At 42.1% G+C, this 26,905-nt stretch overlaps 1 protein-coding gene across 2 annotated transcripts in view; it reads right to left on the reverse strand.

Moving 5' to 3' along the window:
* Nucleotides 1-1,222: 1,222 nt before the first annotated feature.
* The window catches only part of HOOK1 (hook microtubule tethering protein 1), a 59,373-nt gene continuing 33,690 nt past the window's right edge, over nt 1,223-26,905 (reverse strand). For both annotated transcript variants that reach the window (XM_054037962.1, XM_054037961.1), the window contains 10 exons: nt 26,587-26,674; nt 26,448-26,508; nt 24,765-24,905; nt 22,950-23,037; nt 20,186-20,220; nt 11,260-11,342; nt 9,929-10,029; nt 9,478-9,579; nt 8,169-8,237; nt 1,223-5,496 (listed from right to left, as the gene is read on the reverse strand). In XM_054037962.1, the coding sequence (XP_053893937.1) occupies nt 5,329-5,496; nt 8,169-8,237; nt 9,478-9,579; nt 9,929-10,029; nt 11,260-11,342; nt 20,186-20,220; nt 22,950-23,037; nt 24,765-24,905; nt 26,448-26,508; nt 26,587-26,674 (936 nt within the window). In that variant the 3' untranslated portion in view covers nt 1,223-5,328. The remainder of the gene's footprint in view (nt 5,497-8,168; nt 8,238-9,477; nt 9,580-9,928; nt 10,030-11,259; nt 11,343-20,185; nt 20,221-22,949; nt 23,038-24,764; nt 24,906-26,447; nt 26,509-26,586; nt 26,675-26,905) is intronic.

Here is a 26,905-nt window from a genome sequence, read left to right on the forward strand (position 1 = left end):
GGAGTGTTTCCCTCAACATTGGCTGGTTGTAGTGGATGAGGGCACAGAGCACTCCAATATTTGGTGCTAGTATAGAAAGAGGTGCACATTGGCTCCTGACGGGCTGGTGTCTGGTGACCAATCAGTGCTCAGGTGTCAGTCAGCAGTACCTGATCTGGGCCTCAAAATGCCTGCCATTCTAGTTGGTGCCAGTAAGAGAGAGGTTCATTTCTTATCACTCTGAGCAGTGCTCTTCCCTCCCTCTCTCCTCAGAAGATTGCATTGAGAAGGGTTTGGAGGTTCTTGACAATTCCATAAACATATAAGGTCTGGAGCTTGTGGTGGTCCTGGGGCTAACAGAAGCAGTAGCAGACACGATCTGGTCCAGTTTCTTCCTCGTATGGCACAGAAGATGCATTCAGAGATCTTTTCACAAGAAAAAACGTTTTTTGGAAGGATTCCCTCACTTTGTGTCCTTTTTTAAAAAAGGCAATAAACTAAGCACTTAAGTGCTATATATGCTTCATTGAGGCAGAAGCAGCATTTTGATTCTCCATCACTGAGATGAACAGCTGCCTTGCAGGAGGGATTTAGACTCTGCCATGGTTTGGGGACTGCGGGGTCCAGTACCCATGCACTCCTGAAGCTGGAGATCTTGTCTTTTTATTTTTAATTTGCCAACACACAAATAAAAAAGGAATACCGTACTAAGGAATACTAAACTCAAAACTAGAGAACACTTGTAGAAAGACATGGATGCTGAAAGAGTTCCGTCTCACTGCCACCAGGAGGCAAGGAGAAGTGATGGGCAGTTGTGGCCGGTCTGCCCTTTATACCCTGGGCTACAAAACACCAGAGGGCATGTGGGGTGTAGATGCAATCCCAAATGGACAAAATAATCCAATCTCACGTGCATGAGGTGCAAGTGCACTGCTAAAAAAGTGGAATACAAATGGACAATCACTTGAAGAAAAGTTAGTAATGTAGCTTAAATGGAAACAAGAGCAGAAAGGTGGGAGGAATTAAGTTATGCAGGACTTTGATGGCAAGAACGAGAAGCTCGAGGTTGATTTAAACAAATCTATAGCTTGTAAGCTACATTTTAGGCACAGTAATTATGACAGCACCCAAAGGTGCTGATCAGGACACCGTACAAACTAAGGGATAGACACGGCTCCTATCACAAAGAATTTATGGTATAAGGACTACTAAATGCAGTACTTAAAATAAAGAGACCACTGAATTCATTTTAAAAATCTTTATGTGAATATAAAATAATATTTTCCAGAGAAAGAATAAAACCAGAGTTTAAAAATTAGTGCAATTTTTTTCCAGTTCTATGTGATAACACAGTCTTTACGTTTGTTTTAAAAACAGAAAATTTAGACATTGATACACAGTAAACCTCAAACCTGGCAGAACGAGTGGAAACAAAAGTAAAAGGTTTGGGAAAGTTACTTTATTAGACATCATTAACTAAGTAGCATTTGTTATTTAAAAAAATTCCTAATCTATGACTGCTTAATAAAACATTAGTATTGCTTCTACTAGTTGTCACCAAGTAAATGCTTATGATAGAAAACAGAATACTTTTGCATATTTCTCGTTAAGAAAAAAACCAATATTAGGTGAAATTTTCATTAATTTCACTGAATGTATCTTAAGCTCTTAAAATATAGGTGTATTAAAGCTGCCTGATATACCTAGGAATGACAGAAATCTAATAATCCAAAATTAGAATTATTAATGGGAACCACCAGAACACCCATATTTCAACCAAAGGGGCAGAGTTAATCCCATACGAATATCTTATTACAAATTAAATGGTCTCACACCAAGTGAAATCTCTATCCCCAAAACCATCCATGAAACAACGCTCTAGTAATTTACAACATAGGGTGCAAAGGGGATTTTTTCTTTCATCATTGGATCTATATTACCAGCTTTATTAGAAAGTTACTTCTTTCCAACATTATTAGCTGTACTGGAGAAATACAGCAGGAGTCAATTATCTCATTTAATAATCTGTGTGCATTTATAGTGGTGACATCTGGACACAACATAAATTAGATTTATCACGAGACAGCCAATAGCCCTAGTCTCTGGATCACCCCAATTGTCCACACTAAGTAAATCTGGGAAACAATACCAATTGTACATAGCTCAGTAATTTGTAGCTAAATAATTCAACACTTTTCTAAAGAGCGTGCCATCAATAAAGATTCTCAAAACATGCTCAATATAAAGGTTAATCCTACTGCATTTTTTATTATACCACCTTAAAACAAGTGGAAATGAATAGTAGCTTAATGGCTCGTGATCAAATACTGAGGTCTGTTGATCAATTCCTCACTCGCAGGTGGAGGTCCAAATTTAACCAGACTTGTGAAAATAGTTCTTTTACAACTTCTAACTAGTCCTGAACAGATAGTAAAGAAGTGACATACTGCTTTACCAGTTCCAATAATTCTAAGTAAAATTTCATCTGACTGCTAAATACATAGTGATGGCCATCCCAGAAACACCTCATACAGATAATCCTTCTCTGAAGATCCAAGCTGTCCTTGAGTAACCACTAAAATGCTTACTGCTACTTAGCTGACACAGCCTCAGCTAAGGCCTGGTCCCCACTAAGTCCCCAAATCGGACTAAGGTACGCAAATTCAGCTACGTTAATAACGTAGCTGAATTCGAAGTACCTTAGTCCGAACTTACCGCAGTCCAGACGCGGCAGGAAGTCTCCCCCCGTCGATGCCGCGTACTCCTCTCGGCGAGCTGGAGTACCGGCGCCGACTGTGAGCACTTCCGGGATCGATCCGGGATCGATTTATCGCGTCTTAACCAGACGCGATAAATCGATCCCAGAACATCGATGGCGTGCCGCCGGACCAGCCGGTAAGTGAAGACTAGGCCTAAGTAAAAGGGATCATATTCCTCATTCAAGTTCTTTGGAACTGGTGTCTGCAGTTTTGAGAAGGGTTGGTGAAAGGGTTCTATTCCTACTAGCACCTGACTTTCGATATTGACACTGCAACACTAATGTGATAACATATGACAGAATCCATTAGGATTATATTCTAGATGATTGCTTTCAAAAGGAAGCCGAAGAATTACCGTGTTTGTGAAATCGCATTTACAGGGAAAAACACCTATTCAATGATATTAGTGATAATTCTGTTCCACATTTCACAAAGAACATACTAAAATACCAAACCTTTTAAACGTAAGAGTCATGCTAAGACATCTGCAAAAGTTGCCTTCCCACCCACCCACCCATTTCAATCAAATAGTAGGCAATCAAAGCTTAGAAACATACAAAAACACAATCCAGCAATATCAATGCATCACTAAGAGACATCAACAGAAGCACAGAATTCTGCAGGACAGAACTTGAAAGACAAAATATCAATAATTCAATTAGAATATTTATTACAAATAAGTTTAGTATACGGTTAGATTTCAGCTCTCTCTATTGATAAACATTTTAGGAGGAAATCAAATTGAATGCTGATATTTATAATACTGTAAAGAGAGCAAAACACTTTTTTAAAGAAACACAAACTGAACGAGTGGACAGACTTTTCCTGTGGAATCATGCAGGAGGTCCATTTCCAGAATGATCAGGACCTTAGGACAGCAAGAGATCAAAAGATAAGCCTTATTTAGAGGCTTGTGAAGTATCTAATGAAATGCAAAGCTACTCAAAATTCATATTTCATTACAAACTCAAAAAGACCTAATTTTGAATTTTGCAAGCAAAATTGAGTCCAGCTTTCAAATTAATATGGCTTTAATATTGAAAAGATACACACATTCTTTTAATCCAAGCATGTGATGTTTACTATACTATAGGTATGGTAGCCTCACATATTTAGCTTAGTTTGCTAGATTAGGTTTCTTTTAAGTCTGCTGTGACTTTATTCACTGTGTTATTTTACTATTGATGTGACAGACTGGTCTAGTCAGTTTATAAAGATCATGGAAAATTCAAAAAATCTTTTTTAAAGGTGCTTTTTTATAAGTTTTTGATGTGAAAATAGCCATGTTGTAAATAAATGTCAACTGAAGTGCTGTATGGATAGGTGTGAAACAAATTTTTATTAAAGTTACTGTTAAAATGATCTAATAAACAGGTTTAAGGAAAGAGTGTCTATACATCTGGGTATAATGCTTAAATTATCCCAAAGTACAAAGTTTGGTTTAGAAGTCATAAAATACAGATAGTACATAATCTGCAATATCCCAAATTACATTTAATAAATTTAATGATACAGATAAATTTCACACCAATCCATCTAGCTATGTTCATCTTCCGAGGTCTGGGATACCGGATGTCTTGTACCTTTATCTTTTCCATGCCAAACAATCTATGTTACTAACCATGCGCAAAGATCTCTCCATTAGCCTGTCTGCTTGATGTGATTAGTTCACAGTAATTAAAGAAAATATATAAAAACCTGAGGAATGAAAGAGTGATTTTTATGCGCAAAGCTGTTTAACTGAACTGAATAAATATTAGGGATTTCCCCCCTCCCAAAGACTGTAATAAAAATTATATAATACAACTACATTTTAAAAGTGTTGTTTTTTTAAAAAACATTATTGACTACTATATTAATTCAAACAGACAGACTTTTTGGCTTTAGTGAATTCAGCACGTTAAAGACAGGTTTTCCTTAAGAAGTATATACACAAATTTAAACAAATTAAGTAGTTACCATTTTAAGTAGATTGAAACTTTCTGCTTCTTGATTGAGATAGTGATATATTTTCTGTCTTAAAAGTTAAGTCCTGAAGTCACTAAACAGTTTTGGAATGCCAAAATTCTCTTGATTCACAAATGCATCATTTTAAAACTATGGACTCTTCTAGCCAAAGGACTGATTTTTCTTTATGTTATAAAGATCCAGCAAATATACCTAGTGTTATCAATTTTATGATGTTTTCCAAAAATTGTTCTTCTGCTAAAAAAAATCAGTCAATTCCAGACTAAAAATATTAAATATAATATATATTGCCAATTTTTTGTATTTATATACAATATACTATGAAGACAAATATAAACCTTTAAAGCTGTGCTTGTAAACACATACTTCAGTTATTCAAATCTACTTCCATCTAAGTGCTGCTTTTTAGAAAAGGTTGCTGGCGCAACAGTCTTTCGTAGACTACGTGTGCTGATGATTTTTAGAAACCATTCACCAAATTAATTTACCATTGTGTATTCAATAAGTTTTGATGTTAAAATAGCTGAAGCCCAGCATCACAACCTCTTCCTCGGTCAGGTAGTTACAATGGAAGCCACAAAATATTTTAAGGACACTTTAGTGTAAACGTTTCCTTTGTGGTTTAATCCGATGTTGCATTAGGTACTTTAATAGAGAGATTCCGTCTGGCATTGGTGACATGTCGTTGCTGTGCTAGAAAAGAGCGTCCAGGAGGACATGACCCAGGGTCTTTGCAGGTACTGCTACCCACCAGTCTGGATTCCATACTGAGCTTCTGGAAAGCCAGGCTCTGTGAAGAAATAAAATAAGCGAATGAGACATCTTTTTCACATCATCAAAAGTAGCTGAAGTTTTGCATTGCATGTCCCAGTCCCGTTTCCCACTCCCTGCCCCGTCCTTGGCTTTCAGTCAAGTTTCTTTCTCCTCATCATTCCCAGTCTTCTTGTCCCAATCCACTTCTTTCTTTTCCCTAGCCACATGGAGGAACTGTGCGGGTCTTGAGCATGCTCAATGAAGACGGAATCTTAGGCAGCTAAAATCTCTGAACTCTGAAGTCTTCTCTATGAGCACATGGGAATTGAAACATTTCAAAGCTTATAACTTAGCCAAATTTGAGTGGATTTTCACGGAGACAGCAAAAGGCATATTTCCTAACGCAAAGGCCACCCCTGTGCCAAAGTTCAAGATCCTGCTCCAAAGCATGGGGGTACCAGAGGTTCTCAGAGGAAAAAGTCTTTTTTTTGGGAGGGGGGGCATTGCAACACAGAATAATAGAAATGTAGGGCTGGAAAGGACCTTGAGAAGTTAGTTATCAAGTTGAGCCCCCTGCGCTGAGGCAGGACCGAGTACACCTAGACCATCCCTCATTGGTGTTTGTCCAACCTCTTCTTAAAAACCTCTAGTGATGGGGATTCCACAACCTCCTTTGGAAGCCTAGTCCAGTACATAACTACCCTTATAGTTAGATAGTTTTTTTTCCTAATATCTAACCTAAATCTCCCTTGCTGCAGATTAAGCCCATTACTTCTTGTCCTGCCTTCAGTGGACGTGAAAAACAATTGATCACCATCCTCTTTACAACAGCCCTAAACATATTTGAAGACTTATCAGGTCCTCCTTCAGTTGTCTTTTCTCAAGACTAACATGCCCAGCTTTTTTAACCTTTCTTCACAGATCAGGTTTTCTAAACTTTTTATCATTTTTTGTTGCTCTCCTCTGGACTCTCTCCAATTTGTTCACATCTTGCCTAAAGTGTGGTGCCCAGAACTGGACACGGTATTCCTGCTGAGGCCTCATCAGTGCCAAACAGAAAGGGACAATTACCTCCCATGTCATACATATGACACTGTGGTTAATACACTTCAGAATGTTATTAGCACTTCAGAATGATATTTTGCAACTCCTAATTTGTTGACTCCTATTCAATTTGTGATCCACTGTAACACTCATATTTTTCAGTAGTTCTATTGCCTAGCAAGTTACTCTGCATTTTGTAGTTGCGCATTTGATTTCTCCTCCTTAACTGTAGTTCTTTGTACTTGTCTTTACTAAATTTAATCTTGTAAATTTCAGAGCAATTCTTGAATTTATCAAGGTGGTTTTGAATTCTAATCCTGTCCTCCTAAATGCTTGCAATCCCCACAGCTTGGTGTCATCTGCAGATTTTATAAGCATACTCTCCACTCAATTATCCAAGTCATTAATGAAAATACTGACTAATACCAGAGCCAGGACTGATCCCTGTGGAACCCTGCTAGATTCACCCTCTCCGTTTGACAGCAAACCATTGATAACCACTCTGAGTATGGTCTCTCAACCAGCTGTGCAACCTTATAGTAATTTCATCTACACCATATTCCCTAGTTTGCTTATGAGAACATCAAGTGGGACTGTGACAAAAGCCTTGCTAAAAATCAAGATGTAGCACATCTTCTACTTCTCCCCCCCATCAACAAAGCCAGTAACCCTGCCAAAGAAGGAAATTAGGTAGGTGTGGCATGATTTGTTCTTGACAAAATCATGCTGGCTATTCCTTATAATCCTATTTTCCTCTAGGTGCTTACAAATTGATTGCATAATAATTTGTTCCAAAATCTTTCCAGGTATCAACTTAGGGTGACTGGTCTATAATTCCCTGGGTCATCTTTGTTCCCCTTCTTAAAAATAGCTACCATGTTTGCCCTTCTCCAGTCCTCTCCAGACCTCACCTGTTCGCCATGAATTCTCAAAGAGAATTGCTAACGGTTCAGAGATTGATTCAACTAGTTCCTTAAGTACTCTAGGATGAATTTAATCAGGTCCAGCCCACTTGAATACGTCTAACTTATCTAAATATTCTTTAACCCATTTCACTATTTTGGCGTGCATTCCCTTTCCCCTTGTTGTTAATATTGTTTGTGTTGAGTATTTGGATACCATTAACCCTTTTAGGAAGACTGAAGCAAAATATTTTTCCATAACTTTTTTCTTACAAATGGCTGAACTGTTTTGGCTGAAAAAAACTTTCCAAAACCAATTCAGCCTGATGCAGACACCCAGTATGCAGAATTTGAGTTAAAGTTTGGCAGATAACAAAAAAAACTTGTTAAGCAACTGAAAATACAAGTTTCTAATGGGAAGCGTCAGGCAACCTTAATACTAGGCGGTGCTAATAGCCTCACCTATCATATACGTTATTGTTTTAGAAAGAGGCTATTTTAGCCTTCATCCTTGATGTCTGTGCAAAGATAACTGTAGAGAAATGGGTTTTTCCTCCCATAGGTAACCAAATTTGTAACACATCTAAAAACAGTAATCCAGGTCTCAAAATCACCTCAGTAGTATTCAATGAAACAGGCTTTAAGTATGGAACAGACCAAGATGGCAAGAAAATTATAGTTTCAAATTGTTTATAAGCTCATCCTGAGTACTTCTGACTTGTAAGTTACCATACTGACAGACGAGTGGATTGTTTCGACCCACCTTGTTATACCACGCAGATACAATTAGCTTTTCTTCATAATCACGTAACTTGGCAATCTTACATTCACTCTAGAGAGAAAGATAAACAGATTTAAAAATAGACAAGAGAACCTTAACTACACAAAAGTTCTGAAAAGTGTAGATAATTATATAAACTTTATCAGAGTCCACTCTCCTTAGAGGACTTGACTGAGATAAAACACATACTGGGCTGTAGTCCACGAAAGCTTATGCTCTAATAAATTTGTTAGTCTCTAAGGTGCCACAAGTACTCCTGTTCTTCTTTTTACATACAGTAGTGTGATAGACAAATACTGCAACTAAAACAGCGTAAACAATTAGGTGGATTTTCAAAAGTGGCTATCAAAGTGATGAAATTGTTTATTATTATAATAGACTATTGCAAGAAAAGGAATCACCCCCTACCAAGACAGAGGGATAAAAATTTTAAATACTACATCACTGTAAAAAGGAAACTTTTTTGTGGATATATAATCCAGAGTACGTTCAGTGCAAATATTTCAGAAAAAGTCATAATTCCATTGCATTAGCAGCCATAAATGTGCAATTATCCCCACTGATTTAACAATCTAGGGTCCTAGTCTACTGTCAGTACACAGAAAAGTCAATGGGAATTTTGAGTGCATAATAAATGCAGGATCAGGCCCTTAAAGATTTAAAAACTGTGTTTAGAAATTTTATATTTACCCAAGTAGCTGTCACTAGGAACAGCATTTTTAGTATAACCTGTATAATATTTTAGTGTCTCTAATATCATTTTAATAACTCTATATCAAAATACATAACTCATTACATGCAACAGACTAAATTATACTGAAAAAGTCACACTTTCCATTCAACAATGCGTGGTATTATACAGATTTTTAATTACCACAGTGCACTGGTAGCACTATAGTTAAACTACAGTTTACTTTAACCTCTGAGATGTTTTAAATTCATACACATTACTTTTCATAAGGAATAAAACACTTAACCTTAAAAATAAACACCTTTTTTATAATATGTATATATATATATACACGCACACACATATACACACACATATATATATATATATACACACACACACACACACACACACACACGAACAGTCTTGACAGATTCACCTCAGGACAGAATGTCAGCAAATCAAGGTCAAATCTCTGTGCTTGATAGGTTGAGCAATTCGAGTAATAGAAAGGCAATTGAATCAAGGAAACTTTGCAGTGTCTCACACACAAGTGAGATTTCCACTTAGGACATATAATAGGATTTTAAAAAGAAAAACAAGAAGAGATATAAGTTTTACCTCCAGTGCTTCAATTTTTTTGTCTCTCTCTATTAGCTGCTTTCTCAGCAACATAATTTCTGCTGATGCTGGATTTAGTTTGGGGTCTAAGGTTTTTATCACCTGTATAAAGAAAATGAATATATTATACTTGATGTTTCATTTTCAACAACCTCACATCTCAGCTGGAAATAAAACATGCAACAGTGAAATCCAAATGAAGGACACAAGTATGACAGAAAATGCCAATTAAGAAGGAAGTTTTTAATAAGCTTTTCATATTTGGGATTACATTCTACACTATGCTGCATGCAAGTTACAATAACCAAGGAATTTGGCCTAAAAATGTAAGATAAAACCACTTTTAATACAGGATATTTGAGAAGCCTGTCAGCATCACTGATTCACAGAGGTGGGGTGATGGGGAGGGGAGAGAAGAGAGACTTTATTTATATTGAAATGTACCACTCACATTTCTTGCTTTCTCCAGGTACATTTTATATCTTTCTTCCATTGCTTTCATGTCTTCGTCTTTTTTACGCAAAGCTGCCTCCAGCTCATCAATCTTTTGAGCTATTTAGAAAAAAAAAAAAAAATGTTTTTAAATACCAAAATGACAGGGACTAGGTATTTTTAAAGCTTCATCAATATTCTACTTCTATTACTCCTGGGGAAATTCTGCACCACTGTGTAATGCAGAATTTTGCGGAAATTAATGTTTTTTGCACAGAATTTTCTTTCTCCCACAGAAATGGGCTGTAGTGCTGCTGGTTGCCAGTAGGAGCTGCTGGACGCAGCAGAGCCCAGCTCACACATTGAAGACACTGCCAGAGGGAGGGGGAGTGAGAGCTAAAGGGTTTGCCGCAAGCCCTGAGGGAAGGAGAGAGCTGCGCGCAGGAAACTCTGTGCAAGCCCCGGATGGAGCATCAGGCTGTTTCTCCCTCTGGATCCTGGGGCTCTAAGGGGTAGGGGGATGGGTGTCTGGGCTGGGGGGACCCCACACAGCTGGGCTCTGAGGGGGAGGTGGTGCAGGTATCTGGGCTGGGTGAGGGCCCGCAACTGGGCTCTGAGAGGGGAGGAGTGTGTGGGTATTTAGGCTGGGCTCTGGGAGTTAGGGGGTTCGGGTGTATTGGCTGGGGGGCGGGGTCGCAGCTCGGCTCTGGGGGGAAAGGGTGTGTGAGTGTCTGCCCCCACCCCCCAGTTGGGCTCTGGGGGAGATGGGGGCAGAGAAGCAGGAACTGTGTTGTCGTAGGGGTTTCTTTAACTCTTCACTCCTGGGGAAAATGTTGTGTGTCTGTATTGTTACAGACATACTTGCTGACAGGTACTTTGAAATAAATTACCAAAATAATTGAAACTGGCATGATTATTTAGTGTTATTTTAACAAATACAATTTGCAGAATTTTAAAATAGTCTGCACAGAATTTTTATTTTTTTGGCACAGAATTCCCCCAGGAGCTCTGTATTTATGATGTAATCGTTAGGCTCCTGAAGAGTTCTAGGCCATATCAATATTTCAGTATAATTTAGAGAGAGACAAATGATAGAGTAGGTGAGAAGTTATTTCCAGGAAATTATTTATATTTCGTTAACACTAAAGGTCCCAAGACTGAAGTCCCATTGTAATGGACACACACACACACACACACCTCTTTCGCTCTCTTTTTTCTTTTTCTGTTTCAAGTTTACCTTACTTTTCCAAGTTAAATTGGTATGAAAATGGTATCTCGTGCATGGAGGCAATTATGACTACAGAGGTACTTTCAGGAGCAAATATTATGTAACCTCATGCAGCTACTTACAGTTCTGATTTTCATCTGGCTGGAGCTCTGCAAAAAGTGCCTCTTTTTTCTGTAATTCATCATGGACTTCATTCAGTTTTTCCCTATGGATTCAGAGATTTGATCCACAGGTTAGGTTAATGCAGAGATGAGTAAATTTTTTGGCCTGAGGGCCACATCGGGGTTCCGAAACTGTATGGAGGGCCGGGTAGGGAAGGCTGTGCCTCCCCAAACAGCCTGGCCCCTGCCCCCTCCCCACCCGCCTCAGAACTCCCGACCCATCCAACCCCCCGCTCCTTGTCCCCTGACCGCCACCCTCCCAGGACCCCCTGCCCCTATCCAGCCCCCCCACTCCAGAACCCCACTCCCTATCCAACCCCCCCTGCTCCCTGTCCCCTGACTGCCCCAACCCCTATCCACATCCCCACCCCCGACAGGCTCCCCGGGACTCCCATGCCTATCCAACCACCCCTTGCTCCCTCTCCCGACTGCTCCCCGGGAACCCCTGCCCCTTATCCAACCCCCCCACTCCCCACCCCCTTACCATGCCGCTCAGAGCAGCAGGACTAGCAGCCGCGCTGCCCAACTGGAGCCAGACACGCTGCCGCGCTGCCTGGCAGGAGCTCATAGCCCCTCCGCCCAGAGCGCTGGTGGCAGGGTGAGCTGAGGCTGCGGGGGAGGGAGGACAGCAGGGGAGGGCCCGGGGGCTAGCCTCAAGGGCCAGGCAGGATGGTCCCGCAGGCCAGATGTGGCCCACGGGCCATAGTTTGCCCACCTCTGGGTTAATGCTAGCATTTCACACTCTAGTAACTGAAAACTTGTATGAAAATTCTTCAGTGTGATGATAAATATATTGAAAAATAATACAGGTAAAAGGTTTGTTGTTGTTGAAATATCAAACTATTCTCTCAACTGAAAATAAAAAAAAGTATTAAAAAAAGTGAAAAAAGTCACCACCTCTGAGCTGAGAGACTTGGAAAAAGGCATATTTAACTCCAAACTTAAACAAGAGCACACTATCCTACTCTGGAAAGGGACTATAGAGGTTGAAAGGAGTTCTTTCAGGAAGCTGAGGGGGCTGTGTCAGCGACAAAAAAAAAAAAAAAAAAAAAAAAAAAAAAAATCATGGTTATGAAAGAAAAACTGTCCTAGAAAAAAGGACAAATTACTTACCTGTACAGCACCTGTTGTACTTTGAAATGCATTGTGCACATATACATTCCAATGTAGGCGCTTATGCACCCAATGCACTCAAGATAGAGACTTTTTGCTAGCAGTAACAGCAGGCAGCGCATGCAACCCTGCCATCCTCATGCCCGAAGCAGAGAATATAAAGGGGCACACTGCCATGGTGTGATGGGGTGTGCTCCCCACACCAGCCCAGCAAGAGCTGAATTAGGCTAGGTGGGCCCAATAGGTAATTGGTCTGTAAGCAGGGGAGCTTTAGGCTGGAGGCAGTTATTAAGGACAGGCTCACCTGTGCAAGAACGGGGAAGAGGCTGTATAAAGCCAGGTAGCTGCCCGCAGATGGGGGCAGCTGCTGCTGGGAAAGGCAGTAGGGAAGTAATCTGCAGTTGCTCACTGAACAGAGGGAGTTGGAGACTAGCAAACCCAGAGACGGAGGAAGATAGATATGTTGGAAGAAGCCCAGGGACAGGGACCAAGGCTGCTTGTTATAGGGTCCTTGGGCTGGAACCCAGTGTAGAGGGCAGGCCTGGGTTCCCCTACCAGCCATTGGGGAGTGGCAAGGGCTTTGGAGATGCCAGCCAGACAGCAGGTCTGGAAAGATTGAGTTCCCTGGAAGGGGAGGACCTTAGTGGTCTGGCTGGAGGGCCAAGCCACAAAGAGGAGGCTGCAGATCTGGGAATAAGTGCGGCAGCAGAGTGAGACAAGACGGGAGAAGATGCTACTGGAGGGACAGTGCAAGCTGGCACAGCTAATTCCCAAGGTGGCCAGCAGGAGGCGCTGCAAGCAGTGTGTGAACCCTGTGACATGTACTGAACATCAGAGGAAGTAGGGAAAGCACTGGAATCATGGAATGTATATGTGCATAACACGTCAAAGAACAAGAGTTACTAGATAGGTAAGTAACCATTTTTTTCTCCTTCTGGTGATTGTGCACATATATACCTTCCACATAGCTATAGTTTGCTTGAATGTGGTGGGACTTCAGCAAGTCAGTGCTGCAGTCTTTCTTCAAGCAGTTCAAAGTTTGCATCCGTTTGAGAAGCTTGCGTAATTGCACAGTGTCTGGAGAAGGTATATAAAGTTGTTTCTGCTTAACAAAATGTTCACTAATGGTACATTGCTCAAAAAGGCTTAATGTACTGGGATATATGCTCAGCTGTAACAGGTTGTCCTTTCATCCTTCTAACATAAGCTACAAAAAGTCTGGGAGATGATCTCAAAGTGTGACCCAAATAAAAGGATACAGCCCTTCAAATGTCAAGAACATGAAGCTTTTCCTCAGTCTTGTAAAAGTGGGGCTTCAGAAATAATACTAGGAGATATATGATCTGGTTGAGGTGGAATACCAAGACAACTTTAAGAATAAGATGAGGGTGCATCCTGAGACCTTGTCTTTGTGGAATATCACATAAGAAGCTCCTGAAGATCTGATACCCTCCTTGTGGGAATAATTGCTACCAAAAATGCTGTTTTCATTAATAGCAATGGTAAAGAAGCTGTTGCCAATGGTTCAAAGGGGGAACCCAATAAAGTGTGACCATCAAATTCCGGTCCCATGCTGGTATGGAGCAGATAGGAGGGCAAACGTGAATAAGTCCTTTTAAAAGCCTGGTTACCAAAGTATGTGAAGAGATAGAACATCCTTCCATCAGCATATGTAATGCAGATATAGCTGCTAAACAGACTCTCACTGAACTGATGGAGAGACCAGAAGATTTCAGATGTAATAGGTAAACCTAGGTATGTCTTATCTCTGTGCGACACAGTGATAACTGATGAGATCTGGCCTAGGTTCACTTAACTGCAATAGTGGCTCTAATAGAGTCTGTTCTGTTGCTGACCAAAATGGCCTGCATCTCCAGAGAACAGACTTTTTCAACATTACTTAGCCAGAGATCATTCAGGCTATGAGGTGGAGAGATTGGAGATTAGCGTGCAGCTCTCTCCTCGACAGTACAAATATATTAAGTGCATTATTCCTTATCCTTTGTGCGGCCCGCAGCGGAGGGTGAGGGAGAGGGGCTGAGGAGGCGAGCGAGCGGGCGGGCAGTGGTGGGGGGGCAGGTGAGCCAGTGGCTGGCCCCAGCTCACCGCTGCTCCGTCTCCACCTCCTCCCCTGAACGCGCGCCCTCCTCGCGCCCCCCTGCCCCAGCTCACCTCCACCTCCATCTCCCTGGGCCTGAGCGCAAAGCCGCCGCACCGCTTCTCAGCCCTCCCAGACTTCCGGCGCGAACGGGGGGATGGATGGGGGTCAAGGAATGCGGGGGGTTGGATGGGGCAGGAGTGCCGGCGGGGGAGGGGGGCAGGCCATGACCTCCTTGTCGGGTGAGGAGGGAACTGTTTTTTTAGATTTTGGCAGCTCATCACTGGCCGGAAGGGTGGGGAGCTGAGGAGGCGAGCAGTGGCGGGGGGTGAGTAGGCGAGCCGGGAAGGGGGGGCTGAGAAAGCGAGCGGGGGGGCAGGCAAGCTGGGGCGGGTGGGGGGCTGAGGAGGCGAGCGTGCAGCGGGGGACTGAGGCGGCGAGCTACGAGTCGGGGGCTGACCTGTTCTACTGATCTGGTCTGGCTCCCATCCCCTCTCCAAGGGCTGCAGCTGTCTGGAGGTGCATGCCTTCCTCATTCACACCTCATTCATTCAACAGGGCAACTGATTACAAAGTGGGGGGAAGACCTTATTTATTCTACTTCTAGCATAAAGACATTTTTCTTTTACCTTAATTATACTACCTTAGGGGCCCGCTATAACATATTACCAAGGTTCAATACCGCTGTTTCGGCGGGGCGGAGCTGGAGAAGGAGGGTTTGTTTCCGCATGGTGGGCGGCGCTTGGGGGGGGGGAGGGGTTATGTTTCGGGGGGCTAGGAGGCGCTGGGGGGGGGGGGGGAGTTCGGCGGCGCCTGTGGGGGAGAATTCGGCGGTGCTGGGGGGGGCGGGGTTCGGCCCTCAGCTGTTTTCTTTGGAGTAATATGGCCCTCGCCGCTTTACGAGTTGTACAGGCCTGCTTTAAGGGAATAATGTCATTTCATTACCTTAAGTAGTTACTCAGACACTTCAACTTAAACACACTGGATAGATAAAACCGTAAAACACGTGTATTAATTACAAACAGAGATTTTAAGTGGGTATAAGTAATGAGGCATAAAACCCAGAAAAGCTTAGAAGATTAAACACTTACTAATATCTACTTAAGAATCTCTTAGTTGCAAAGCAAACTGTGTCACCACATGCTCCAGCGGATTACAGAGCAAACTTTCAGCTCTGCTATGATCTAGCAAAGGTTTCTCCTCCTCCCCCAGAGTCCTATGGCTGTTTCCTTTTGTCTTCTAAAGTGTTGAGAATAAAGTGGGAGGGGGGGCAGGTGCCTTGGGGTGTTTGCCCCTGCTTTTTATAGTTCCAGTCCCTCTCTTGAAAAACATATCCAGTTGAGAACTGAGAGGCAAAGTCTGTGTGGAAGGATGATCCCTGCTGTTCTTCTTCACCTATTTGAGCTTCCTTTGTTTCCCTTCCAGCTTGATGATTCTGCCTACTGCTTAGATGCAAATTAAGGCAAACATAGATCTGTCTTGAACGAAGGAGTGTGTTTGACCAGTTTGGTGCTACATGAATCTGAACATGTATTTTTAACATCATAGAGGGGAATCATGTTGCCACACCTTTTATCAGGACAATACTGACCAACAAATTATGAATTTTCAAATGATATCTTACAAGGCACACCTTGTACAAAGATGACTATAAAAGTGTGTAGGGTGTGAGTGCAGGGGTGTATTCTATAACAATACTGTTCTGGACACATTCCTTTGAGGTTTCTTGGATTAACCAATGATCCAGGTAGAAAAATATTTGAACTCCAGAATGATGAAGATGGGCTGCTACCATTTGGTAAACACTTTTGGGGCAGAGGGCAGGCAAGGGGGTAGTGTCCTGGTAGTGCCTGTTCCCAACTACAAATTGAAGACACTCTCTGTGGTCCAGATGTGTTGCCACATGAAAGTAAGCATCCTACAAATCGAGGGCAGCATACCAATCACTAGGGAAGGGATAACAGATGTGAGGCTGACCCTCCTGAATTTGATTTTCTTGATTAAACTTGTTTTCTCAAATCCAAAATGGGCCTTAGACCACCTCACTTTTTGGAAATCAGGATGTAATGGGAACAGACACCTTTCCCTTTGTGTTGATAAGGAATTTCCCTCTATTGCTCCCAATTCCAAAAAGAGACTATACTTCCTGAAGTAAAACAGCTTTGTGAGATGGGTTCCTGAGAAGGGATGGGGAAGATGGGTTGAGGGAAGGGCAGTAGAAAGGATAACATAGCCCTCGTTCACAGTGCTGAGCTCTCACTTGTCTGATGTGATCTCAGGCCATGCCTGGCAAAAGAGAGAGGGAGGCACTTTCCAAAAAGAGGTTCTGGCTCTAGGAGGTGAGATGTGGTTGGTGTGCTGTCCTTGATCAAAATATCAAAATGACTGTTTCAATGCGGAAGTCTGATAAGAACAGCCTGCTGATGACGAAGTTGATGTCCAACATCTAGATGGTTTAGATCTTCGAAGCATCCTGAAGTCTGAGCTGGTAGAATGAAGATCAATAGTGTGTCTGAGGTTTGACCTGTTTTCTTTTTGTTGCTGGAATACAAACTCCCAGAGAAGAGAGAGTTGCTTGGGAGTCTAACGTATACATGGCATTATCAGTCATTCGAGAAAACAATTTAGAATCTTACAATCAAAGACCTTCCATTTGGTTATACAGCTCTCTATGGCCTGTAACCAAGATTGCCTCATCGAACTGGCTGCAGCCATCGAGTGCAAAGTGGTGTCTGATGTATCAATGGTCGCTTGGAGATAGGCACTTCTGAGACTACCGCTAGAAACTGGTCCTTGTATTCTTCACGCAATTTGCAGATTTTTCAAATACTAACAAATTAACATACATATCTGGACAATGATGCTTAATAATTTGACACCATTATTTGAAGGTTTGTGGTGGTATATATAAGTTGCTTACATTCTTTGTCCTTGGGGTAGGCTGCCATGATTACCAAGGAGTCTGGGACAGGGTGGGTGGGAAAAAAAAAAATCATATTCCTGCTGGGGAACATGACAACACCTGCCCATGTGTTTGGCAGTGGGTGGAACAGAAGCTGGGGTTTGCCAAAAGGTTTCAGCAGGATCTAATAGGGCTTCATTCATGGGAAGGACAACCCTTCCCAGGGCTGGAGCTTGTAAAATACCTAAAAACTTGTGCGGATTGTCATGCACAATTTCGACTGTACTCCTAACAACTACACACCTTGTGAGGTTTTGAAAGACTTTGAAGTCTCCAGACAGTGGTGAAGATGACTCAAGAGTTATGGACTCATCAGGGAAAGAAAAATGTGAAAAGAAAGACGTGCCGATTCATCCCTTAGATTTCCCTTCCTCTGCCGGTTCCAAAACTGGATATGGCTGACGAACTGAAAGATGTTCCCTGATAGACAAAGGCACTGGAGAAGGTCACTTGCTCCTAGACTGCATAGCAAATGGTGATCTGGAAGCTCTGGGAGCAGTTCAAGGGGGTCAGTATGGCCAGGGCAGGTGGCCATGGAATGCAGAATGATGTACCAGCGTTAGCAGCTATGCTGGCAAAAGTGTGTTGATGGTACAGTGAAAAAAAAAAATGGTGCTGTTCATGCCAATGTAGTTGAAGCTACTGTAATCAGTACCAGATGGTGATGAAAAGGAGAGTCAAGCACAGGGATGCACATGAGGGCTTTTGCTGCAGGGACATAGACAGTACACATATCAGAGATAAGTACTTCTCAGATAACGCAAGTGGCACTGGAACCAGCAGTGCCAGTGTTGTAGATATCGCTGACAGAGAAGGTGAAGCCACCAGTCTCGATGGCCCTGCTGGAGCCAGAGTTGATGGTGCTGCCTCAGACAGTACTGGTGAATGTTGGTGTTTATGACCAGACCTTGACTCCCATACTGGAGGCATTTTTAGCAGATCTGTCCCCCTTTTGAGATGAAGAATGCAATCTGGACTGTGACAGCCTCAGAAAATGAAGACTGTATTGAAGGCTATGAGAAGGCCACAGGAGAAGAACATCGTTTTTCTCCTGATTTTGGCTTTGGAACTGAAGCAGCCAGAAAGGCACTGAAGAACTCTCCATCTTCTCAGGACTGGGATCAGGCTCTGAAGGTCGACACTTTTCAAATAAATGTACCTTAAGGCAGAAGTCCCTTTGCTTCTTTGTCATCATAGGAAAAGAGGTATAAATGGAACATTTGTCCTTAACATGTCCCTGGCCTAAACAAATTAGGCAACTTGTGTGGCTATCATTCACAGGGATCATGGCCCTGCAAGTAACACACTGTTTAAACCCTGGGGATCTCTGCATGATGAAAGACACCCTGCACCAATAAATAAGCTACTAAACTACTCTCACAACTAATAGTATGCTCTAATACTAACCAATGCTAAAAATCTCTAAAAACTATGTACACAAAGATTTTTTTCAGTAAAGTTAGTTAAACAAACTGAAGCTCAAGAGCAATGGGGAGCTCCAACTCTTGCTGTGAGTGGTAAGAAGGAACTGAGGCAGAGGTGGTGGCCATACCCCTTTTGCCCTCGGCTCTGTGTGCAAGGAAAGCAGGGGTGCATGCACTACCTGCTAACACTGCCAGCAAGAGTCTCCGACTCGAATGCATTGGGCACAAATGGACCTACAGTGGACTGTATACATGCACAATTGCTCAAAGAACAACCATCACAATAGTTAAAGAGCCTGTGGTGCTGGGAGAGCAGGGCAGTTCAGTGCAAGCTTAAACAAAGGGATAGAGCACTAAGCCTTCAGATCTGTTAGTGAGGATGTGTCCAGCCCCAGACGCTGCTTTTCAGAAAGTTGAAACTTACATATGCATGTTGCAAAAGTGGGGGATCAATGTGGACAAGACTTGAAGGAGAAGAATAAATATATTCACCTGTTTGCCCAATACACTGTTTTCAAGGGATCTCAAAACAGTGGCTGGCAAAAACAAGGCTCATTTCACTATGAAGCATAACTGCCAAGTTTTGTGCAGATACTGTTTGCAAGTTTAGTGAGCAAATTTGCATAGAAGCATAAACTTGAGCTTGTGGTCAACAAACACTGCCCCAAGCAATGGTAGAGGTAGGACATGGAGCTATGCAAAACCTGGCAGGTTTGGCTGGCATAGGTGAGTGCTGGGGTTTCTAAGGAGTAGGGGGCTCACAGGGTATTGGGTCATAGGGGGCTGCTCTTCAGGAAGTGGGGCAAACTAGGTGCAGTTGGCTGCAGGAACACAGGAGGGAGAAAGAAGTTAAAGGGAGCCTTATGGCCTCTCTTTGCGGGGCTGAGAACCACTGCCCATCCTGGGAATTCCTTCCTGACTGAAATCCAGCAAGGAGAGGAAGGAGAGAAAAGATGCCTGCCTGGCTGACTACTCAACATTGCAGGAATGTCCCTGGGGACCAAAAGGCAGAATTTTTGCAGCTCAACCAGAAGTGTGAAATTCAGACTGAGCCACAGGCAGGTGTCACAGAGCTGTCAAATGAGTGACTGTCACGCGACATGTGTGACACCTGGGAGCCCAGATGAGGTGACTGAAGGACAGAGTGGCAGTTTTAACTGAATTTCCCATCTGCGGAAATAAGGCTGACCTTTAATAGTGCTTATATGCATTTACTGCTTATATCAAAAACTTAAATTAGAGGTCCGTTTCTTTTTTGGCTGTATATAAATATCAGTTAGCTTTACTTACATTTGTGCTTCTATCTTCTGCTTCAGCTTGCTGGACTATAAAGGTAAGATAATTAAAAATGAATTTAGATACATAATCCAGAAAATTAAAAATATAACTCTAGGTGCATATACAAATGGGAGCTCCAACTTTTACAAATAGTTTTCTTCAAAAGTTTCACTTTTCAGATACTTTTACCATGTGTATTTTACTGCACAATTCAGAAGTATAATAGTCTCTATGCATTTAGATAATTTTATTCATATTCTTTGCATCACTCTGACATTCTGGATTTTATAGTATACTTCTTGCTATAGAACCATTTAGCAGCAGAAGTGGAAAGGCTGAGACAATTCAAAGAAGGAGGCAGAAAGAAGGAAACAAAGAAGACATGATTACAAAAGCAGACTCCAAATATTTTTCATTCATTAACTTTACGTCTCAATTTAGAGTATTAGAACATTTAGAAATTTAAAATAGGTTTATTTTAAAATACATAATAATATTTTCCTACATTTGAAATAATTCACTCTGAAACTGTTAGAACAAAAACAAAAAAAAACTAACCTGCTCCCCCTACCAAAAAAATAGTCTAAATGAAGCCAATTCATAGGATTTCCATCTAAATTTTGAGTGCCTCTCAGTTTATGAAAACACTAGTAGTAACTTTGGGCTTCACTGTTTACTAGGAAGAACTGTAGCCTCAACTGGCAGGACTTTCAGCTTCAAAATAGCAAGGCTAATGTGATTAATTTAAGAAAAAAAAACTTATAATTTGCCAGGGTGATTTATAGGCAGTATTGGTCTTCCCAGATTCTGCAACTAGTAGGATTTGGGGAAAGAACTACTTGCCACTTCCACAAGAAGAAAATCTCCCCAATCCCAAAGGGAATAAAAATCCAGAGGCAATTCTGTGAGTACAAATTCAGAATCTGAATCACTCTATTAAGCTTATTCTGTTATAGGGAATTCCTTAGAATGATTAAAGCCTGTCACTCAAACACAAAATAAAAAACATAAAAACCACACACACCCACAATTGCTGTGCTTTGTGTCATAATTTTCACGACCTATCAATCCTAACCTGAATTTACCACTCCTGAAAGCAAGGATGCAAGTAAATAAAACTTAAATGTAAACTGTTAATTTTAATTAAATGGTTTAAAAAATTGTAATCTTAAATAATTACAATTATATCACAAAAACGCGTTTTTGAAGGGGATTGGCAGACAGAAGACATTATAAAACATGTCTTACAGTGAAAGACTCTAAGGAGGTCAATCTGTTTTGTGATTAAGTCTTCCCGCAACCTTCTCTTTGTTAAGACAGTCTACCAATACCAACATGGCAAACAGAAGTTTTATAATAAAAAGCTCTTCAGACCAGCAGACAAAAGCTATAACAAGATCCAACAGCTTGAAGCTGATGCTAGACCAACTCAGACTAGAAATAAGGCACAATTTTTAACTGTGATGGTAATTAACTATTGGAACACGTTACCAAGGGTCATGGTTAAGGCTGTGAGTCTGTCACGGAAGTCACGGATTCCAGCTTGGGCAGCCCCTGGGCCAGTAGCAGCAGTTTGGGTGTGTGGGAGGGGGCTCAGGCTAGAGGCAGGGGGGTTAGGGGGTGCAGCAGGCTCTTACCTTGGGGTGAGGGGCTCCTACTGCCAAGGCCCTGCAGCTCCTAAGTGGCGGAGGGGCTGGGGGGGGGGGGGGGGGGAGCTCCGTGCAGCACGCTGCCTGCCGGCCCCGCTCCCGCAGCTCCCATTGGCTGCCGTTCCCAGCCAATGAGAGCTGCAGCAGTCGATGCGCTTGTGCTCCTCCACTGCCTAGAAGCTGCAGGGACACTGAGCCGGGTAGGGAGCCACTTTCAGCCCCTCCAATCCCTCCCCCGCAGCACCAGCAAGGGTCTCCATCCTCCAGCACCAGCGGCAGGCAGCCCCGGGCCACCTGCCCCAGCACCTGTGGTGCCCCTGGACCACTCCCGCCCCCAGAGTACCCGTGGTCCCTGCCCAAGTTTACGTCACAGGTATTTTTAGTAAAAGTCATGGACCCCAGGTCACGGGCCAGGAATTTTTGTTTACTGCCCGTGACCTGTCCATGACTTTTACTAAAAATATCTGCGACTAAAACGTAGTCTTAGTCATGGTGGATTCTCCATCACTGTAAATTTTTAAATCAAGATTGTATGTTTTTCTAAAAGACATGCTCTATTTCAAGCAGGAATTAATTCATTCAAAGTTCTATGGCCTGTGTTAAACAGGAAGTCAGACTACAATGGTCACAATGGTCCTTTCTTGCCTTATCTATGAGTCCTCAGGGCCAATCCTTCTTATGAGAGGAAGCCCCCTAAGGATCCATCATGGCAGGAGCAGAATGGCAGGCAGTGCACCTACTATCCCTGTGGGCACACTGTGAGAGTTAATTTGCAACACTTTGCCAGGTGAGTTTAAGTGAGGACTTATCAGGCTTGAGGGTTTTATTTTATTTTGTCTATTTAAAAAAAAAAAAAAAAAAAAAATTACAAGGAAGATGGACCCAAACCCTGAACAAAGTAATTTTCAGCAGGGAGAATAAATCCTATCTCTTAGGCTAATAAAAACCCCATCAAGCCACAGCCTTGTTGTTACAATAATTATCAGCACCAGCAAGACTGAAAGGGAGAAGGGGCACCATTCTGATTACATTTAAAGAAAGTCTGACATTAACACACAAGAATTTTGAGAAAACTGGTCAGAGGTCTCCACCTTCAAGAAGTTTGAGAACCACTAGTTTTCACTTACTCCTTCTGTCTTGGATCCTTGCTCCTGCAAAGCCTTTTGGAGATCCTCAATCTGTTGCTGCAGCTCTCCAATACGCTCATTGCTTAGCCTGTTAGAAGGTAAAAGAACTCAGTCACTCATCCGTCTTCTAATAATCAGGACATGTAGAGTGATTATTACCTATATATATATAACCCTACACATCTGGGTTATAATTCTTCAGTAAGGTTACACAAAATAGAAGCGTCTGAAGTCAATATATATTTTGTTTGTGTATCAGACCTAATCATAGATGCTGCAGGCAGGTGCTTGGAACATTTACTGGACACTTAGTAGCCTGTGGGCTAAAACTTACTTTTTTGGAGGGGGGTGGGAGGGCTGTATAGGTGGTGGACAGTGCCTACCTGGAGAGAAGGGAAGTGTCTGTGGTACCTGAGAAAGTGCTGGGATTCCTGCCCAAATGCTGCCCCTAGACTATTTCAGGGCTTCATCTTCAGTATCAGCTTTTGGTTAAAGGAGTCTGATAAATTTGAAGTCCCTCCTCCCCACCCTAACCCCTTCTGGCTGTAGGACAAGGGACGTTACTTGCTCTTTTGCTATTACCTTGAGCACTCTGCCCCATACCACAAAGCCTCCTGGCTTCTAACAATGGGGAGCGTCTCTACTACTACTCTCTTTCTCTCTCTCATCTCCTTCTGGCTGTTACATAGGGTGTCTACTAATCTAGCCCCTCACAGCCTCTACTGCCTCCAATGCTGGTCTGTATTTGGAGCTTCCCAAAGCAGCAGCAGCAGTGAATTGGACATGCTTCTTGTCCAAGTAATTGGTGCCCGCAGTGTTCTAAACAACAAGCATGAAAACTAATGAGATTGATGATCTTTAAAAACATAAGGGCTAGTATTTTTTTTAAATGAAGACAGACTTCAGATGTTGATGGCACTGGTCTCCCAACTGAGCAGGGAAAACTTCCTTCTTGGAAGTGGTGGGTAGAAGATTGCATTTTTTCCTTCCTGCTGCAGATGATTTATCTTATACTAAAATATTAAGTATTTGGATACTTTATTGGGCAAGATTGTATGAGTTGATGTATTTTGTTTTGAAGAAACCTTAGCTTTTGGGCTGAGACAATGCAAAGTTTCAATCCCATTAAAAAAAACCTTTGCAAACGTAAGGGAAAGAAGAGAGGGGATAAAACTGGACCATTTTAAAATGGCCTACATATAGTCTCCTATTTGTGGATCTCACAAGTATATTCATAGGTTTTCAGCAAAAGTGTCTGCAGTACTCTTAAAAATGTTAGCAACTTAAACTACTCCTAAATTGTTATAGCTTAAGATAAACTTCATTCAGCATTAACCAGTGGAGAAATTCACCCAGTACCACAACTCTGGCTTCCCAGCCCAAAGGTCTACAGTTTGAGCAATGTAAAACTATAGTGACCGATTTTCTTCACCCACTCTAGGACTATCAAGAATCACCCAGAGATGAGTCCTAAAGAATATCCTCTTCAAAGAATACCAAAGCATGGAGCAGCCACATTTGGCCTGCTGACATCTTTTTTGCAGGTTTACAATTTCTATGTTCTTGGTAGTTTCCTTACCCCTTCCTCTTTGTAATTAATGCATCAATGCTTCCATTAGCCAAAGGGCAGGACAGGTGGTTACCTTCAACTAGTGTTGGATCAGCAAGGCAAGTCACACTGCCTCCCTTCTAAGGTTTCAGTCCTGAGATTATTCTCTGCAGTGCGATTAGCTGCTGTTTTGTCTGACTGGTGCCTACTCCAAACTGCTCTCAGGTTTATAACAGAAGGTTAAAAAAACCAGGAAAACAAATCACCTTTTTTCTGTTTCCAGTTCATTCATCATCCGATGCTTTTGCTCTAGCTGTTCCTGGAGTTCTACAATACGTTCATTTTCTGAACCTTCTTGTTGCAAGAGAAGCATCTTGTTTTCATGCTGCAGTCGAATAAACATTTCTCTATGGGTCAAAAACAAAAAGTCTCCATTCTGTGAAGAATTTATATAAATAGTTCTTGACTAACTAAAAAGAAAGTAATTTTGCAGAAGAGGTGGCATTCCAGTTCACTAAGATGCCACTGTACTGAATGTTCTTCAATAAACACAAGTGTCATAGTACAGCGTTAGCAAAAACAACCTGAAACAAACACCTTCAAAGATCATCAGCAAAGTTGGAACCTCTAGATCCAACACTAACACCTCTTCCACTTGAGCCAACAATCATCCCTTATGTGGGCTAGAGGGGCATGAGACACTCTGTCAGTGAGTTTCTCAGCTATTTGCTGATAGCAAAGGCATAAGTCTCAGGAATCCTAAGTTCCATTCCAGGCTTTGGAAGGGAGTGTTCTCTAGTGGCCAGACTTCAGCCAGTTTCCCCAAAGCTTGACCCCTTCTGCTACACCCCCCTCTAAACTGTCCCAGTCCTTTCTCTTCCCCACCCTTGTCTTTTTGTCCCAGTCCCATTCTCCTTGATTACCCCATCCCAGTGTCCACCTGGGCTTCTCATCTTAGGGTACGTCTTCACTACCTGCCATATCGGCGGGTAGCAATCGATTTATGCGGGATCGATATATCGCGTCTCATTAAGACGCGATATATCGATCCCCGAAGGTGCTCACCATTGACTCCGGAACTCCACCAGAGCGAGCGGTGGTAGTGCAGTCGACGGGGGAGCCACGGCCATCGATCCTGCGTCGTCTGGACCCCAGGTAATTCGATCCAAGATACTTCGACTTCAGCTACGCTATTTGCGTAGCTGAAGTTGTGTATCTTGGATCGATCCCCCCTGCCCCAGTGTAGACCAGCCCCAACTCCCAGTCTCCTGGCCCAGCCAGTCCTAGTATCCCCCTTTGGGCTCACTGTGAATTCCAAGGTGATGTACTTCCCCCAGCCTCATTCTTGGAAACTGCTGACCCTAAAAAAAACCCCACAATCCTGTGGCAGACACCTGCATATAAAATTTCAGTTCAAAAGGTTAAAGATTGGTCAACTGAAAACAGGGTCTTATAATGGGAAGTGTTGAGCAACCTTAATAATAGGTGGTGTTACCACCCTGCCTATAATACTATTAGACTACTTCTAAACGTCTTCTTTCAATTCCTCTATGAGAAGAAAACACATTTACTGTAGTATTAGTAAGACATATAACACCACATTATTTAGGGCTGAACCTGCACTTTGCAAGTTTATGTGATTGCCTAACTTGGTTCTGCCAGACTTTCCATATAACCATGGCAAGTTCTTAACCACTCTGCTTCAGTTTCCTCATCTGCAAAATGAGGATACCTTCCTACCTTATACAGTGTGTTGCAAAGTTTAATTTAATGTCTGAGTTTGAGTTTTCAAATTTTTTGGTGGAGAAAAACTTATCATTTTACTAGTACCTTCCCTATAAGAACATCAAAATGCTAGTTTTTTAGTTGGGGGAAAAAAAAAAAAACCTGTTTGAGACACGGAACTTTTGAAAGAGAAGGGTGTTGCTCAAAGTGAGCTCTTTCCTTACCTGTATTCCACTGGTAGAATTTCAGCAGCAAGATTCTCATGACTTTTTACAGCAGATGCATCTGAAAAGACATGACAAATTGACAAATTCACTTCCAGATAACATTCCAATCTATTTTAAAAAAACATCAAGAAAGTACCTGCTTGATTCAGGCGATCCTGTTGCATCTGAGAACACCGGAGCTCTTCATTAGTTTCTTTCAGAGCATCACGCTGTACTATAAGTCTCTAAGAAAAGGTCAAAGCACATTTAAGGTAGAAATAAGACAAAATTGTTTCATGTTGGCACATTCCATTACGAATGAAAGATCTATCATTTATAACACTATTTTCAGGACATGAGTTAAATGTTGAAGGCTTTTGATAATGTTTATACGAAATGCTGACCTATCAATTTCCAAATTACAAAGACCAGTATATTAAAGCAACTATATATAATTTCTAGTGCTAAGTCTCATC

Source organism: Malaclemys terrapin, chromosome 8 (assembly GCF_027887155.1).
Source record: "Malaclemys terrapin pileata isolate rMalTer1 chromosome 8, rMalTer1.hap1, whole genome shotgun sequence".
Classification (NCBI taxonomy): Eukaryota; Metazoa; Chordata; order Testudines; family Emydidae; genus Malaclemys; species Malaclemys terrapin.